Source organism: Giraffa tippelskirchi, chromosome 3, assembly GCF_054371585.1.
Source record: "Giraffa tippelskirchi isolate mGirTip1 chromosome 3, T2T-mGirTip1v1.2.pri, whole genome shotgun sequence".
In the NCBI taxonomy this organism is placed as follows: Eukaryota; Metazoa; Chordata; class Mammalia; order Artiodactyla; family Giraffidae; genus Giraffa; species Giraffa tippelskirchi.
This window is the reverse complement of record NC_137277.1, coordinates 45067689-45083873: the sequence shown is the minus strand read 5'-3', so window position 1 is coordinate 45083873 and position 16185 is coordinate 45067689. Positions and strand designations below refer to the sequence as shown.

At 40.3% G+C, this 16185-nt stretch overlaps 1 protein-coding gene across 4 annotated transcripts; it reads left to right on the top strand.

Annotated features, from left to right (window-relative positions):
- Positions 1-2540: 2540 nt before the first annotated feature.
- Positions 2541-15949, top strand: C3H17orf75 (chromosome 3 C17orf75 homolog). Of its 4 annotated transcripts, none has more exons than XM_081579796.1 (10): positions 2541-2862; positions 3689-3769; positions 5999-6124; positions 6980-7123; positions 7511-7568; positions 9071-9190; positions 9964-10028; positions 10179-10315; positions 11599-11702; positions 14683-15949. In XM_081579796.1, the coding sequence occupies exons 1-10, from the start codon at positions 2723-2725 to the stop codon at positions 14701-14703; spliced, it is 996 nt and encodes a 331-aa protein (XP_081435922.1). In that variant the 5' UTR covers positions 2541-2722; the 3' UTR covers positions 14704-15949. The 4 variants fall into 4 exon arrangements, with proteins under 4 accessions (XP_081435922.1, XP_081435920.1, XP_081435921.1 ...); XM_081579794.1 differs by having other exon boundaries at positions 13574-15949; XM_081579795.1 differs by having other exon boundaries at positions 3686-3769.
- The last annotated feature ends 236 nt before the right edge of the window (positions 15950-16185 follow it).

The following is a 16185-nucleotide window of genomic DNA, read 5'->3' as shown; positions in this document are numbered from 1 at the left end:
TCGTTTTCTACCGCCTACTTGCATGACTTTGGATAAGCCACTTAAACTTTCTCTGCCTGCACTTAGAGCACAGTTTGTCATAGAGAAGTAACTAGTAATGTAAATTACATGTTCCTATTAGAAGGAAAAAATAATAGCGGATATCCATGAAGTATTTGTGTGCCAGACAAGGTGTAAGTTTTACATTACTTGTCTCAACAAACCTGTGATGTAGGTGCCATTGTTATCACCCGGTTAATACAGATGGGGAAAAAAAAAAAAGAGCTTATGGGAGTTGTAGGGAATTCCCTCGTCGTCCAGTGGTTAGTGGACCCTTAAGATCCTACATGGCATAAATAAATAAATAGAATTATCTTATTTTTTGTTTTAGGAAGAATGAATAAAATGCTTTTCTGCAACTAATGCCCTACTTCAGACCAGTTTGATCTCTTATCCAGGTTACTGTCACATTCTCTGACATGCCTCTCAGTCTCCAATCCACTGTTCTCACTACTGAGCCAAAATGACTTATAAAACTCAACTCTAACTCAGCACCATACTTACTCTGTGACTTTGTGTAAATTACTTCAACTCCCCCACCCCACCCCCTTTTTTTTCTGGCTGCACCATGCCTCTTGGAGTGAAAGCATGGACCGCTAACCACAAAAAGGAAATTTTCTTGTAAGACTCAGAGTTAGGCATAGAAGGAAAACAATATGAAGAGATACAGAAGACAACCACCTTAAGTCAGGGAGAGAAACTTGGAACAGACTCTCCCCACAGTTCTCCAAAGGAACCAATCCGGCTGACAGCTTGATCTTGGACTTAAAACTCTACAATTGTGGGACGATAATTCTGTTGTTTAGGGAATTCCTTGGTGGTCCAGTGGTTAGGGGGTCAGCACTTTTACTGTTGGGACCCCAAGGTGCACAGCCCCCACCAAAAAAAATTTTTGTTGTTTAAACCACTTTAACTGGTACTACTGGAACCCTAGAAAACTGAAACACTTATATATAGAAAATTCTAAGGAATACATTTTTTAAAAATCTAGAGCTAATAAGAGTTCAGCAAAAAAAAATAAAAAAAATAAAAAAAAATAAAGAGTTCAGCAAAGTTCACAATACAAAATCAATATACAATATATTGTAAGGCAATTATTAAAAAATAAAATTTTAAAACAAAGGTCAATATACAAGAATCAATTGTATTTCTATACACAAGCAGCAGCAATCTGAAAATGGAATTAAGAAAATTCCATTTATAATAGCATCAAAAAGAATAGAAATTTAACAAAAGTTCAGAACTTATACTCTGAAAAACCAAAATATTGTTGTAAGAAATTAAAGATCTAAAGAAGTGACAACAAAAAAACCCTGAGATTAACTGTCCAAATAAATGGCTTTAAGACATAATTTTAGGTCAAGTCATCTTCAATTTTGTGGTCTTGAGTTCTGGAGTCAGTGGGTTTGAAAGCCACTCTGCCACTTAGGGTTTCCCAAGTGTCCCAGTAGTAAAGAATCTGCCTGCCAGTATAGGAAATGCAAGAGATGCGAGTTCGATCCCTAGGTCAGGAAGTTCCCCTGGAGTAGAAAATGACAACTACTCCAGTGTTCTTGCCTAGAAGACTCCATGGACAGAGGAGCCTGGCAGGCAACAGTCCACAGGGTGGCAAAGCATGGGACATGGCTGAGCACTGCCACTTACAAGCTTATTTAACAGTGGACAAGTCAAGTAATTCTGGCCTTGGCTTACTCTTCTGTCAAATGGGATAATAATATCTACCTCATGGGGTTGTGGAGAAGGCAATGGCAACCCACTCCAGTACTCTTGCCTGGAAAATCCCATGGATGGAGGAGCCTGGTGGGCTGCAGTCGATGGGGTCGCGAAGAGTCGGACACCACTGAGCGACTTCACTTTCACTTTTCACTTTCATGCATTGGAGAAGGAAACGGCAGCCCACTCCAGTGTTCTTGCCTGGAGAATCCCAGGGACGGCGAGGCCTGGTGGGCTGCCGTCTATGGGGTCGCACAGAGTCGGACACGACTGAAGCGACTTAGCAGCAGCAGCAGCATAGGGTTGTGAGAATTAAATGAATAAGTATTTGTAAAGCACTTAGAAAAGTCCTCACATAGAAAATGCTCAATAAGTGTTGGCTACCATTTTTCTATATAAAGTTATGGGATGTAGGTGTACTTCATTATCTTTAATATGGTGATAAGGTAAATATGGTGATATGGTGCTAGAAAAAGATGCCTAGGCGTTACAAAATCTTTTCTTTTTTCTGACGTTACAAAACCTTAAAACTAATTCAGCAGTTTTTGAGCCGCATAGAGCAAGGGCTAGGACAGAGGATATAGCAGTGAACAAGATGACATTCTAGTAGGAGAGACAGTAAACAAATACATCTTCTCGGGGTGATAACTAAGGGATGAAGAACTAAGCAATATAAGGGGATAGGATAGAGACTGATGCGACAGCAGTGGAGGTGCCAGGGGGATGTTTTGCATAGGGCGGTTAAGAAGTTGTCTCTGAGGAAGTGACGTTTCTACACAGACCTGAATGATGTGAGAAAAAGAAGACAGAAAAATCAGGGGGCATTCCAGCTTTCTCGACTGAGAGCCCGGGAAACCAGCGGAACGCAGATGCGCGAGGGCCGGGAGCCGGACGAGCCCGGCCACAGAGGACTGTACGGCAGCGGGGGAGCGGTTTGGTGGGGACGCAGGGCCGCTCGGAGGCCGCCGCGATGCTCCCCTCCTTGCAGGAATCGCTGGATGGGGATGAAAAGGAGCTAGAGAGCAGCGAAGAGGGCGGCTCCGCCGAGGAGCGAAGACTCGACCCGCCGCCCAGCAGCCACTACAGCCTCTACAGCTACCGCGGAAGCAGGTGCAGCGCCCGGCCGCCCTTGGGCCCCGCCCTGGCCCCGCCGTCCGGCCCCGCAGCCCACTCCGGGTTCCGCAGCTTGGCGGCTCCCAAACGCCGTTCTCCCCTCCCAGCCAAGGTCTCTGGCCCTCAGGGCCCTCCTCGCCTCACGCCATACTTCCCGGCCCCCAATCCTGGACTTTTGCGCCTGGTCCTCCCATGCCTCAGCGCTGTGTCCTTGACATCTTCTCAGCCCCTTCCTGCCACCTCTGCCTTTTGTTTAGCGCAGTGCCTCGCACGCTCAATAAAGTCAATCCCCATCCCCCCTGTCCTTCCTGTCATTGTCTCCCCATTTTCCTCCGTCCCCACCCCTCTTCCCTACCCCCACCTTCTGGTTACCGTCTGTCCTTGCTGCCTCTTTTCCCTCCGCCCGAGCCGACTTCCTGGGGCTCTTTTGGCCCTGTAAAGTCTGTTTTTGTTTTTGTTTGGGCTGCTTGTGGGATCTTAGTTCCCCCCGCAGTGAAAGTGCCGAGTCCTCTGTGGACCGCCCGGGAATTCCCTGTAAAGTGTGTATTTAAGAGAAAATTTCCTTGACATTTCTGGATATTTAATTTAGGCTTTCCTCTACCCTTTAAGTGACCTGGAGAGAGAAGGGGCTCCTGTCAGCGCTGCTTTATGGGTTTTCCCTGTCATTGAAGCTAGGCGGAGGAGGACGGGGTTCAAGCATTTCTACCTTGCAGCATTTTTAGTGGACTGTTTGCCCCCTTCTTTGCTTGCTGGGGGAGGGAGGGCATACTCTGCTTGACTTAGAGCCCATAGTTCATAACTGAATTGGTTTTGTGGCTAGCAGATTGGCACAGCAGCGAGCGGACAGCGATGATGGAAGCCCAGGTGGCACAAATGCAGAAACTCCCTCTGGTGATGATTTCAGGTAAAAACAGGTTGGCCATAAGCCGTTTATGTGCTTTTCTCTTAAGGGCATCTCTGGGATGCAGATGTCAGTAGGTACCTTATTTCCCTTCACCTTTCCCTGAATGAAACCATCAAGCCCACTTCACCCCTAGGAACCTCATCTTATTTTCCTTTATTGATTTGTTCAAAGCTGGGGCAGATCCACATACCCTGGGGATTAGCACCATGTTGATTAGCCAGACAGTTATTCTGAGCTTCTTGATTGGAACTCCAGTAAATATTCAATATCATATGAGTATCAAGAAATTTAAAATCCTTCTCTCCCTACCCCCCCCCTGAATACCCTTTCATAGCTCTGCTGCTGCATACAGCAATGTAAACTCCAAGCCAGCAGTGACTGCTGTCTCATTTGTTCATTGATGTCTCTGTGCCTAGAACCTTGAGTGATAGGTACTTGGCACAGGGTCAACGTTTAATATGTATTTACTAAGGGAAGGAATGAATGAACCTCAACACTTGATGCAAAGTAGGGTATAGTACAAAAATATTATGTTCACTGAGAGGCTGGATGATGGATGATTTAAGAAATTTTTCAGGTGCTGTAACAGTATTGTGGTTATAGATACATACATATATATATTTTACATTGTCATTTTTTAGAGATATGTAACAAGAAGTTTAGGGATGAACTAATATGATGCCTGGAACTTGCTTCAAAATAAGTCTGGATCTTAAGAGAACAAACTTACGGTTCGCCAGAGGGGAAGGATCAGAGGAAGGGATAATTAGGGAGTTTGGGATGGACATGTAATCACTGCTATATTTAAAATGTTTAACTGACAAGGACCTACTGTAGAGCACATGGAACTCTGCTCAATGTTATGTGGCAGCCTGGACAGGAGGGGAGTTTGGGGGAGAATGGATACATGAATGTGTATGGCTGAGTCCCTTTGCTGTTCACCTGAAGCTATCACAATGTTGTTAATCGGCTATCCCCCAATACAAAATAAAAGTTTAAAAACAAAAAAGCCCAAAATAAGTCTGGGAAGTGGAGGGTATGGACAACATGGGAGTACAGATGAAAACAAAATTTTTTATAATTTTTATTGGAATAAAATTGATTTACAATGTTGTGTTCGTTCAGGTGTACAGCAAAGTGACTCAGTTATGCATACACATATATCCACTCTTTCTTAGATTCTTTTCCCATATAGGCCATTACAGAGGATTGAATTCCCAGTGATGTACATAGGTCCTCATTAGTTATTCATTTTATAGATAGATAAAATATCTATTTTATAGTAGAGTGTATATGTCAATCCCAGTTTCCCAGTTTATCCCTTCCTTCCCCCATAAGCTGATAATTGTCAAAACTGGGTGGTAGGTACATGTGGGTTCATTATACTGTTCTTTCTACTTTTCAGTGTTCGAAATTTTCCTTAATATGGAACCAAAGATGTGAGGCATATTGGGTTCATATTCTCTGTTGGGAAGTTTGGTGATGGAAAATCTTCTTACATATTCAAACTATAGTTTCTGTTTATAGTCTAATCTCAACCAAACTGAAATGTTTGTGTTTAGGTCATAAATAATCACTGAGCTGGTGTGTTTATTCATGGGCAGTGAGTAGTTGGAGGTTTGAGGAAAGAAGAGGAGGCATGAAATAGTGATGTAGAAGAGTGAGTGAACCAGGAAATGGCATGAGAGCTGGGCAGCAGTAAGGGCCCGCTGGTAGCTAGTGATCATTAATTTAAAATGAGCCTAGCCACTGTGGCTGTGGGGTTTTGTCCAGCCACATTCAGCTGCATAGGTGCAGGTGCGGACTAGGTAGAGAACTGGACTAACCAGGGCTGAAGGTTTCACCAGGAGGTGAAAACAAGGGGTTGAATGAGAATATATGTGGGGCGGTGATCGTAATGACTGACCATGGAATTTAAGCTGGGTAAGGAGAAGGGAGGTGAGGATGAGAAACTTGAGGTTACTGTGAAAAAGAGGTAAGGTCAGTGGGTTTGCGGGTGGGGGGTCCCAGTGGAGTCATAATACTGAAGAGAACGAGCTAGAAAGTTAGAACTACTTTAAACCAATGAGGCAGATCGTACTTGGTGACATACATCCCTAGAAACCTTACCAACAGGAGTCAAATAGAAAGCTCTGCCAAGTCCTTAGTGAGGGCTTTTACCAATGTCTGACTTATGGGGTATAAATGCAGAGTCCACTGCTAAGGAACGTGTGTCTTTCATTTGTCCAGCCTCTCTTTGGTGGATACTAATCTACCATCTGAAGTGGAGCCAGAGCTACGCAGTTTCATTGCAAAGCGTCTTTCTAAGGGAGCAGTCTTTGAAGGGCTGGGTAATGTTGCAGCTGTAGAGCTGAGGTAAGTGTAAAATGTGCTGTGTCCTGAGATTTTATTTCTTAGCTAAATATGGGAAGCAATGAGAAACTCCAAAAGATCAGCTCTGGCTAGAGCTGCGAAGTTCATCTTTGTTTCCTGGCAGCTGAGCCCTGGGCCTCACACACACACACACACACACGTACTTGGGAGAAAAGAGCTCATTACCAAAACTGAAATTGTACACTGTACAGTTGTAAAGGGCTTTCACAAGCTTCAATGCCATTCTCCTTACAAAGGGTGATAAAGCAGATACTCTTATTTCCTATTTCAGATGAGGAAATAAACTCAGAGAAGTTAAGGTCCTAAGGCCAGTCACACTGATGGAGTTCAGGCTTAAATATAGGTGTCCTTGGTTGAATTCCAGCCATCTTTCCATTACACCCCTTGATTGTAGTTCACTTCAGACCATGATATTGACATCAGGTCCCTTCAGGAGTATGAGGACACATCCCAAAGGTAAGACCACAGGGTCAACATTTCACATCTTCCTGGAGCTTCAGTGATTCATGTATGTTTATGGGAGGGAAAACACAGATAAACCATGTCAACATGGGTAAACTGAACAAGAGTGAAATTTGTGTGAATTTTTCACATAAGACAGCAGAATTCAAAGAAATTCTGTGTTTGTTAGGTGCTGTTTTAGCTCAAGCTCATTATGATGTATGTTCACTTTCCTCTGTTGTTATCAGTAAACCAAGGAGAAGTCTGGGAAGCTCTGAACTACAGAGCAGTTTAATGATATTGCCAGATCAGGATGACCAGGGCTCAGAGGAGCCTACAAAACCACATGCATGAGTTATCAAAAGAATGCATTTTAGCTTTTTCTTTCTTTTCTAGAATTCCAGGCTACCGAGTCGGTTGTTATTACTGCCTTTTCCAACAAGAAAAACTGCTTCCCCAAACAGCATCAACGGACTCTGAGCAGAAGTCTTCAGAGTATGTGGTCTGTTTTTTAGGAGGGTCTGAAAAAGGACTTGAGCTATATCCTTTCTTTGGTCTTTGAGGATATCAGGAAGGAACTGCTGGCAGGCAAGTGGAGGATTATCACTACCAACCTCTGAAAAGCCTTTCTACATCTTATGCATTAACTTCAACTTCATACCTTCATATGACCAGTTTGTCTTCACTTGTTTTATGATGAATTTATTTATTCTTGGCCACTCGGCTTGTGTGATCTTGGTTCCCCAACCAGGGATTGAAACTGAGCCCTCAGGTGGTGAGAGCATGGAGTACTAACCACTGGTCTGCCAAGAAATTCCCATATCGTGGCTTGTTTTAACCGATAGTTATTTAAGAGATTTTCCTATTATCCATTGAGAGATAAAACTCTGTCTTGATTCATCCTTTATCACTTCCTTAAGAACATACTTTCAGGCTTGAATTGGACAAATACATTCAAGGGCTGAAAAATAACATGAACTGTGAGGTAAGACAATTACATTAATATTTTTAAAGACCCGAATGACTAACATTATGTGACTGCTGTTCTTATCAAATCATCCAGGTGGGCACAGACACTTAAATTCTGAAAATGTGCTACTTTGTGGGCCAGTAGGAAGATGCTTGTTAAGAGGAGCAGGGAACACAGTCCTCTAAGTTTCACAAGACTGCTTGTGAACATTAAATTCAAAGGTATACGGTAACAAAGGTATACGGTAAATTCAAAGGTATTCACAAGTTTCACAAGTTTCACAAGACTGCTTGTGAACATTAAATTCAAAGGTATACGGTAACATGCCAAGCAAGGAAGAAGATGCTGCTTTCCTGATTTCTAGACATATAAGATTTATACTCTGGGCAGAACTAATGGCCTACGAAGCCGCTGGCACCATAGACATGCTATGCAATGGGATGACTGTCCTTGAACTCAACCTCAAAGAGGTTTAGAAACATCCGTTTTTCATTAATCGATCTTTTGTGAATTAGATACATCCATATTGATTTCTTTATCCATACCTTTTAAATACTGTGCATTTGGTTTGTGGGAGTTAAGTCATAACTCATTAATTTTCTACCCATTACAGGTGGTAATAATTCCTTCTGCTTGTCGTGCATGTGCTTACAAGGCAGTACAGAGGGGAATGATAGCATTGGAGTGAGCCGGGGATACAAGCGAGTCTAGGGTAGCTGCTCTCCCAGGATGGGGCTCTCCCACCAGTCCCTCGGGAGCAGCAGAGCCAGGGAAGCTGGATGAGCTCCTCGCAGTGTGTCTGACCAGAGTGGGCTTGAGCACTTTGATGTGTTGACCTGTGTTCTTCCCTGTTCACTTTCAAGTTGTTAATGAGCTGTCTGCTTTCCTTCAGTCATTCGGCAGGCACTTTATAAGCTCATCCATGGGTGTTTCAGAACCTGTACCAGATGCTTGGGGAGATGAGGATTTTTTTTCCTCCCCTTTAATGAAAGAAGTTTTATGCATTAATTTTGGAGATAAGGATTATTAAGAGAGTATCTCCGGGAGTTCACAGCACAGTGGGAGGAGATGGACATGTAAATGCCCTAACTCCTTTCAGTGAAGAAATAGCATAGAACCCTGTTAAGTCAGTCTCTTCGTTTTATATAATACATGTCTTAGTGTGTTTTTTTAAATGCAGTACTGAATTAATCCCCTCTCTGCCTAACAAGCCCAGCAAAGTTATAGCACAATTCCTTTTTTTGTTTTTTGGCTGTACCTCTCTGCTTGTGGGATCTTAGTTCCCCAACCAGGGATTGAACCCAGGCACCTGGCAGTGAAGGGCAGAGTCCTAACCACTGAACTGCTAGGAAATTCCTACAATTCCTTTTGTTTTAATTGGTGGCATTAGCTTAAAAAAAGAAGGAGGTGTCGGTCCCCATTTCTATTCAGTCAAGAGTATCACGAAGAAAATGTTTAAGGCCATTAATTAAGGTGAAGGCTTATATCAAAGCAAATGACATTCTCTTTTAATCTAGGAAAGCAGTGGGGAGAACCACATCCAGTCTTACCTGAGCAGCTGGTTTGCAGATGTTGTTTGCCCCATCCAAAGGGTGGTCCATCTCTTTCAGGAGAAGCTCACCTTTCTGCTACATGCTGTAAGTATTGCCCAAATGAAAGTATTTCCTTCATTGAAGATCACTTTGGCAGAGTTTGGTTTATTTAAAGACATACTTATTTTCTCTGAACATTACTTATTACTTCCACCTGCCCTCTGAATATTCATTCAGACTATGCTTGCAATAAGGATACACTGTACTCTATTTACACAGATCCAGAAAGTTACACTACGAAGGTAGAGGTGCGAATACTATCTTCTAATACAATAAAACATTTTAATTACTTTTTCTTTTTTGGCTGTGCCATATGGCTTATAGAAACTTATTTCCCTAACCAGGGGTTGAACCTGGGCCACAGAGGTCAAAGTGTTGAATCCTAACCACTAGACCACCAGGGAACTCTTCTAAAATAATTACTTTTTGAAGTGATGTGGGAGAGATGTGATTTCTAAAACAACTTGAGAAGGAAAACAGAAATCCAAAGTAATTTTTAACTATATAAAAATGTCCAAATAAAATATTCACTAAAATATCTGGACAGTGGGGAAGACTTGAGTAAGTGGCCAGGTTTTTCATTTTTCATGTGGTGGTTGGATGCATCTGAGGCTGGACAGCCCCTCAAACCCAGGTGGTAAGGCTAGGTTCCCAACTGTCAGTGAGCAGCTGAACACAGCTCTGGAGAGCTCCAGGGTGGTGCCCAGCAAACGTGGTCTGATGCAGTGGTTACTGGGGGAGGTGACATTTAGTCACTACCTGCTCTGCAAGGAAAATTGGCATACATGTATCAACTGGGCTTTATTTTTCTCTCATAGGCTCTGAGTTATACTCCTGTTGAGGTTAAAGGATCAGATGAAAAAACAAAGAGAGACATTCACAGGTAAAGAACAGTTTTGCAAAGAGAGAACCTTTCCCACAACCAGTCTGATATTTCTATTTTTAACTCCCCCACCACACAATGCAGAATGAATTTGCTTTCTCCCTCCCATCCTGTAATATAGTTTGTGGAAAAAGATTGTATGTGTGGCAGGTTTCTGAGCGTGGCTAGTCTCCAAGGCCTTATTCACGAAGGCACCATGACGTCCTTGTGCATGGCCATGACGGAGGAGCAGCATAAGTCTGTGATCATCGACTGCAGCAGCTCCCAGCCTCAGTTCCACAATGCAGGTGAGCCACAACCCTGGGAACAGCCTTGTCAATCACCGTTTTCACACTGAAAACAAACGATGCAAATTATCCTCCCTGCCTTGTGCAGTTTTACATGTTTATCCCCAAATCACCAAAAACAATAGCATTTCTAGAAACATGGAAATCATGACATGCCTAGCAATTCTACTTACTCCTAGGTGTATAGAGAAAGTCTTATGTATGTACACAAGGAGACAAATACAAGACGTTCATAAGGGCACTGTTTGCAACAGTAAAGAACTAAAAGCAACTCAAGTGTCTGTTAACAGGAGAACTGATAAGCTGTTATACTCATACAATGGAATACTATACAACCGTGACAATGAGTGAACTAAAGCTGTATCTCTCCGTATAGCATCCAAACATACTATATAGTGAAAGAGCCATTAAAGAAAAGTACAGTTTTAACATATGCACATTTTTTTATACTATATAGGGCTTAGAGATAAAGTATGTGGCAAAAGTTTAAAGAAAGACATGGGCATGATAATCCTTTCTGATGGGAAAATAGGGGTATGGGGGGTATATTTTATATAGCAAAACACTCAATATTATATATAACAGTAAAGAACAATGAAGTATTTTATCTTCTAAATAATTCCTATTTTTTATCGTTAACAAAACAATCCTAAAATAGCAGTCCTTGGGTGTTGGGGGGAGGTGGCGGGAGGGGCGGCAAAAAAAAAAAAATAGCAGTCCTTGATTGTGGAAAAAAAATTACCTTAAACTGTATTGGGTTTATGAATGCAGCCTTATCAGAACTATGTTTTTGTTCAGTTTTTCTATTCATATGGATAAATGTTGGTTGGAGTGGTGACTTGGTATTGTGTAATACTACACATATAACTTATGGTGCCAAAATTAGAACATCTTAATGCTTGCTGTTGATGCAAACATATTAAAGGTACTTTGCAGGAAATCCTTGCACCATGGGATTACTATCCAAAAAAAAAAAAAAAAGAAAATAGGGGTATGCAACTGGGAAGGTGCACGTGGGAGCTTCGACCATTTTAGTATTTCTTAGCCAGGTGGTGAGTTAAGGTTTTTTTAGACCAATATAGAAGTCTTAAATAATGCATTATAAGTGTTTTTATAAATGAGGAAAAAATATTGTAATGTATACAAATATTGAATCCTTGTGCTGTGCACTTGAAACTAACGTTATATGGTTCAATTATACCTCAATTAAAAACGGAAATAAAAAGAAAGGAATAAATGTCTTGTTATTTTACTTTTATTCATTTTTCTAAAATATTTTATAGGGAGCAACCGGTTTTGTGAGGATTGGATGCAGGCTTTTATGAATGGTGCTGAAGGAGGTAACCCTTTTCTTTTTCGACAAGTCCTGGAGAACTTTAAACTAAAGGTAACTAATTGGCTGTGTGCTAAGTGCCACATATAATCTTTGTCATAAAGTTTAGTTAGTACCAGTGACCAGGAAACAAATCTGCTTCACGGCTATGATATCTGTTAACTAGGACACTTTCAAAACTATAATCCTCAATTTCCATTTATACTAACAGTATTGAAAGTGCCAGTTTCCCCAAACCCAGACATCACTGGGTATCTAAACTTTTCGTCTTTGCTAGTCTGACAGGTGACAATGGTATATCACTATTTTTATTTGTATATAAAAATTTCAATTTATTTCAACCAAAACCAAAACAGTCCACCCATTTCTCCCACTCCCTATCTGCTGCCTCTGTACTCTGAGTCCATGAGTTGTGTTTTTTTTTATATATATATTTGGATTCCATATGTAGAAGAGATGATGTGGTATTTGTCTTTCTCTATTGAACCTGTTAGCATGAAGCCCTTGTTGCAGATCTCATACTTCTTTTTACTGGCTGAGTGGTATTCCATTGTGTGTATATACCTCAGTTTCTTTGTCCACTCACCCATCAGTTGACACTTGGGTTGTTTCCATGTCTTGGCTGTTGTTGGTGATGCTTCAGGGAACATGGCACTGCAGATGTCTTTCTGAGTAGGTGCTTTGGTTTTCTTCAGAGAGATGCCCAGAAGGAGCAATGCTGGATGGTATTTTTTTCATTTGGATTATTACCTTAATGTATATTCCCAAAAGTGGGATTACCAAGTCAAAGGGTTTGAATGCTTTGGTTTCTGTTACAAATTGCCAGCTTGTACTTCAAAAGAAAAATAGGAACAAATTACAGAATGTTCAGCAATATGTATGGGTTTTCTATGCAGAACCTAATATAACACTTTTTTATCAGTCTTATTTACTTTTATTACTTTAATATTGGTACTCCATAGCTATTCAAATCTGTCTTTAATTATTATTCAGGCTCAACATTTTTTTATGTTCGTTTTCTATTAGCAAATAAACAGAAAAACATCTTGATGGCGCAAATGTATTCACTATGATACAGTGACATTATAAATAGTAATGGCAATACTAATGAAAGGTATTACCTGTCATTCTTTATATATAAACAGTATCTTTATATTTTTTGATGAATTGTCAAGTAAAGTCCAAGTCTTAACCATAAATTTGCATTATCCAGTACTCTTGCTTGGAAAATCCCATGGACGGAGGAGCCTGGTAGGCTACAGTCCATGGGGTCACTAAGAGTCGGAAACGACTGAGCGACTTCACTTTCACTTTTCCCTTTCATGCACTGGAGAAGGAAATGGCAACCCACTCCAGTATTCTTGCCTGGAGAATCCCAGGGATGGCGGAGCCTGGTGGGCTGCCATCTATGGGGTCGCACAGAGTCGGACACGACTGAAGCGACTTAGTAGCAGCAGCAGCAAGCCTTATTCATAATAATTAAAATAATGTTCTAATTTTTGAAAAACAAATAAAAGCTAGAATCTTCAGAAGGCGTTCATTTATATTTTTCAGTGGCCTCTGTGTATATATCATTGCATTTCCAATAAATTGTATTGAATGCTTGCTTATATTACAGGGACATCAGTCTTTTATAATTTATGGCATATCATAGTTGGGAAGCACAAAAAACGTAGTTCCATGCCTAAAGGTTCAGAATTTTGGTGGGGAGGCATGTTGTCACCTTATTTAGGAGATTTGTATTTTTACTTTATATAAAAGATTTTGTACTATCAAGGGCAAAGCATATTAGCAATTAAAATATTTGAAATAAAAGGCAAACATTTCATTAACATATAGTTGAGTTCTCAGCTGGACAGGAGATCTCTTTCAAGCTTCATTATTATCTTACTGAACACACACTTAACTGGGTAATCTTTTTCTAGGCCATACAAGACACAAATAATTTGAAGAGATTTATCCGGCAGGCAGAAATGAATCATTATGCTTTGTTTAAATGTTACATGTTCCTAAAGAACTGTGGTAGTGGAGATATCCTTTTGAAGATTGTTAAAGTGGAACACGAAGAAATGCCCGAAGCCAAAAATGTGGTAGCTGTCCTCGAGGAATTCATGAAAGAAGCTCCTGCTCAGAGTTTTTGATGACGTATTTGGAGATGATTGTATTGTGAAGTCATGCAAGTCGTGGTGTTTAAAACTGTGGTAGTTTTATAACTGTTATAGGATTGCTATTTCAGATTATTTGAAAACACATTCTAGATTTTTTCATTTTGTATTTTCAAGATTAAACCTAATTAGATGTATAAATCTGAGGCATGTCTTCACAGTCATAGATAGATGTATGTTAGAGTTGTGAAATTTTTACATTGCTGGTCCCATAAGTTCTAGCTTCAGGGAGTCGTTGCTTAAAACCTTCAGAGGTGATTTTGCAGTTTCTCTGAGGAGTTTGCTGCACTATTTAGCAACTTTCCCTCCAAGATAAATCATAATACTTCTTCCTCAAGGTACTGTTGTTGTTGTTTAGTCGCTAACTCATGTCCGACTCTTTTGGCGACTCCATGGACTGCAACCCGCCAGGCTCCTCTGTCCATGGGATTTCCCAGGCAAGGATACTGAAGTGGTTTGCCATTTCCTTCTCCAGGGGATGTTCTCGACCCAGGGATCGAACCCTGGAACCCTCGTCTCCTGCGTTGGCAGGCAGATTCTTTACCACTGAGCCACAGGGAATCCCTCAATGTACTATAGCTTCTTTCAAAAAACTTATTCCTAGTTTTAGGACAGATTAACACCATGCCGCCATTTCAAAGACAGATCTCTGCATCCTGTGGGTGCTTGATGTATTTTTTTTGTCCGATTGATAATGGCATGGATGATGAAGGCAGCTTTTATGTCAATATGCAAATAAATCATGAGTGTGTAAGGAATTAAATGAACTTTAAAAATAGGTGCACTAGCTTCAAGATAAGACATTATCTCTTGATGGAAAGCTACTGCAGAAGTGGCCCCATCACTTTTCTTTATTCTTTTGTTCACAGGTATTTGCCAAGAGCCTATAATTTCGTTTTTCTTTTATATGAAAATGCTGGAGTTTTTAAATGGAGTGTTAAAAAAGAAACAAAGTACATCAATTTTACAAGCAAACATAAAATAAAGAACTCGCACAGAGATTCCTCACATTGATTTTAGTTTTCTGTACATTTGTTACAAGCCTTATATTGTTTCACTCTGAATCAACTGAAAGTGCCCTGTGTTAGAGCCATTTATAATTCCCATGGAAGCCAGCTGTAGCTACACACATATGACTGCAGTTTGTTCTGCATAGCTCTTTAATAAATCCATTTGATAATGATTTTTGTTTGGAAGATCGGAAGTCTTCTGTTCTCACTGCTCTCAGGATGCTCAGAGGAACAGAAGCCCGTCAAACTCCTCTCCTAAACTCATCTAAATTCACATTAAGTGCTGAGTTTTAACTGTCAAGATGACTGACAACGGCCTTCTGCTTTCTCTTCCACAGAAATCTAGAGACGTGACTCACTGAGCCATTTCTTTTCTTTAATGAGAAATACAATTCAGGATCCTCATAAAGGCTTTCATATAGTTTTAAACTTTAATAACTTGGATTGTAGTCAGTGTAGAAAAACATCCAAGTACCATCTTTTTTATAGCATTCAGAATGACTATGGGAAACAAGCAATTTTATGGCACAACCTTGAATCTGACTTTTTCCAAGGTAGGGTTGCCCACTTGGAAATCAGTTTTTTAAATAAATAACATTAAGACATCAACATTTTGAGTCTGGAAAACATGTTTTTCATTTTCAAATTCACATATCATTCAAGAGTCCATGTTGTAAATAGCATTTGAAAGCAGATGTATTACCTGCTTCAAGTCATTTATGGATAGAGTCAAGACATAATTACATATTCTTTATATGTACTTTTATATATATTTTTGGTACTGTAGGCTCATGACATCACACAGTTATATATAATACAGTCTTATATTAAAAGTGTGTGATAAACTGTATTTCCTGCTGTAGACAAGGAAAATAGTGACATGGAGCTGACTATCTTGTGGGCCATGAGAAAAGAGCTCGTGACCAAAAACATGTATCATATTCAAATTTTAATAAGCTAATATATTAACTTTCAAAGTTTTAAAAAGCATTTGTTCAAGTGTGGAATACATAGTGTTATTATTTGTGTGCTATATACACAGGAAATGTATGTTTGTCATGGATCAAAAATGGTCTCAATTTACCTGTAATTATATTTATAATAATAAAACTTAGCTTCTCAGCAACACAGTCATTTTTATTCAGTGAGCTCAATTCTCCAGCCTGACATTTTTATTAATTCACAACAAGTTTTGGGGGAAATTATACTTGTTAGGCTAAGGAATTTGTTGAAGAAAATCAAATCGCCTGCTAGGAGACATCTTTCTGCAACCTGCAGGAGGCATTAGGCAGAGTATATGAGCAATTTCCATCACAGTGTTTTATTCATCGTCCAGTACACTTACATCTGTCTAATTCAATG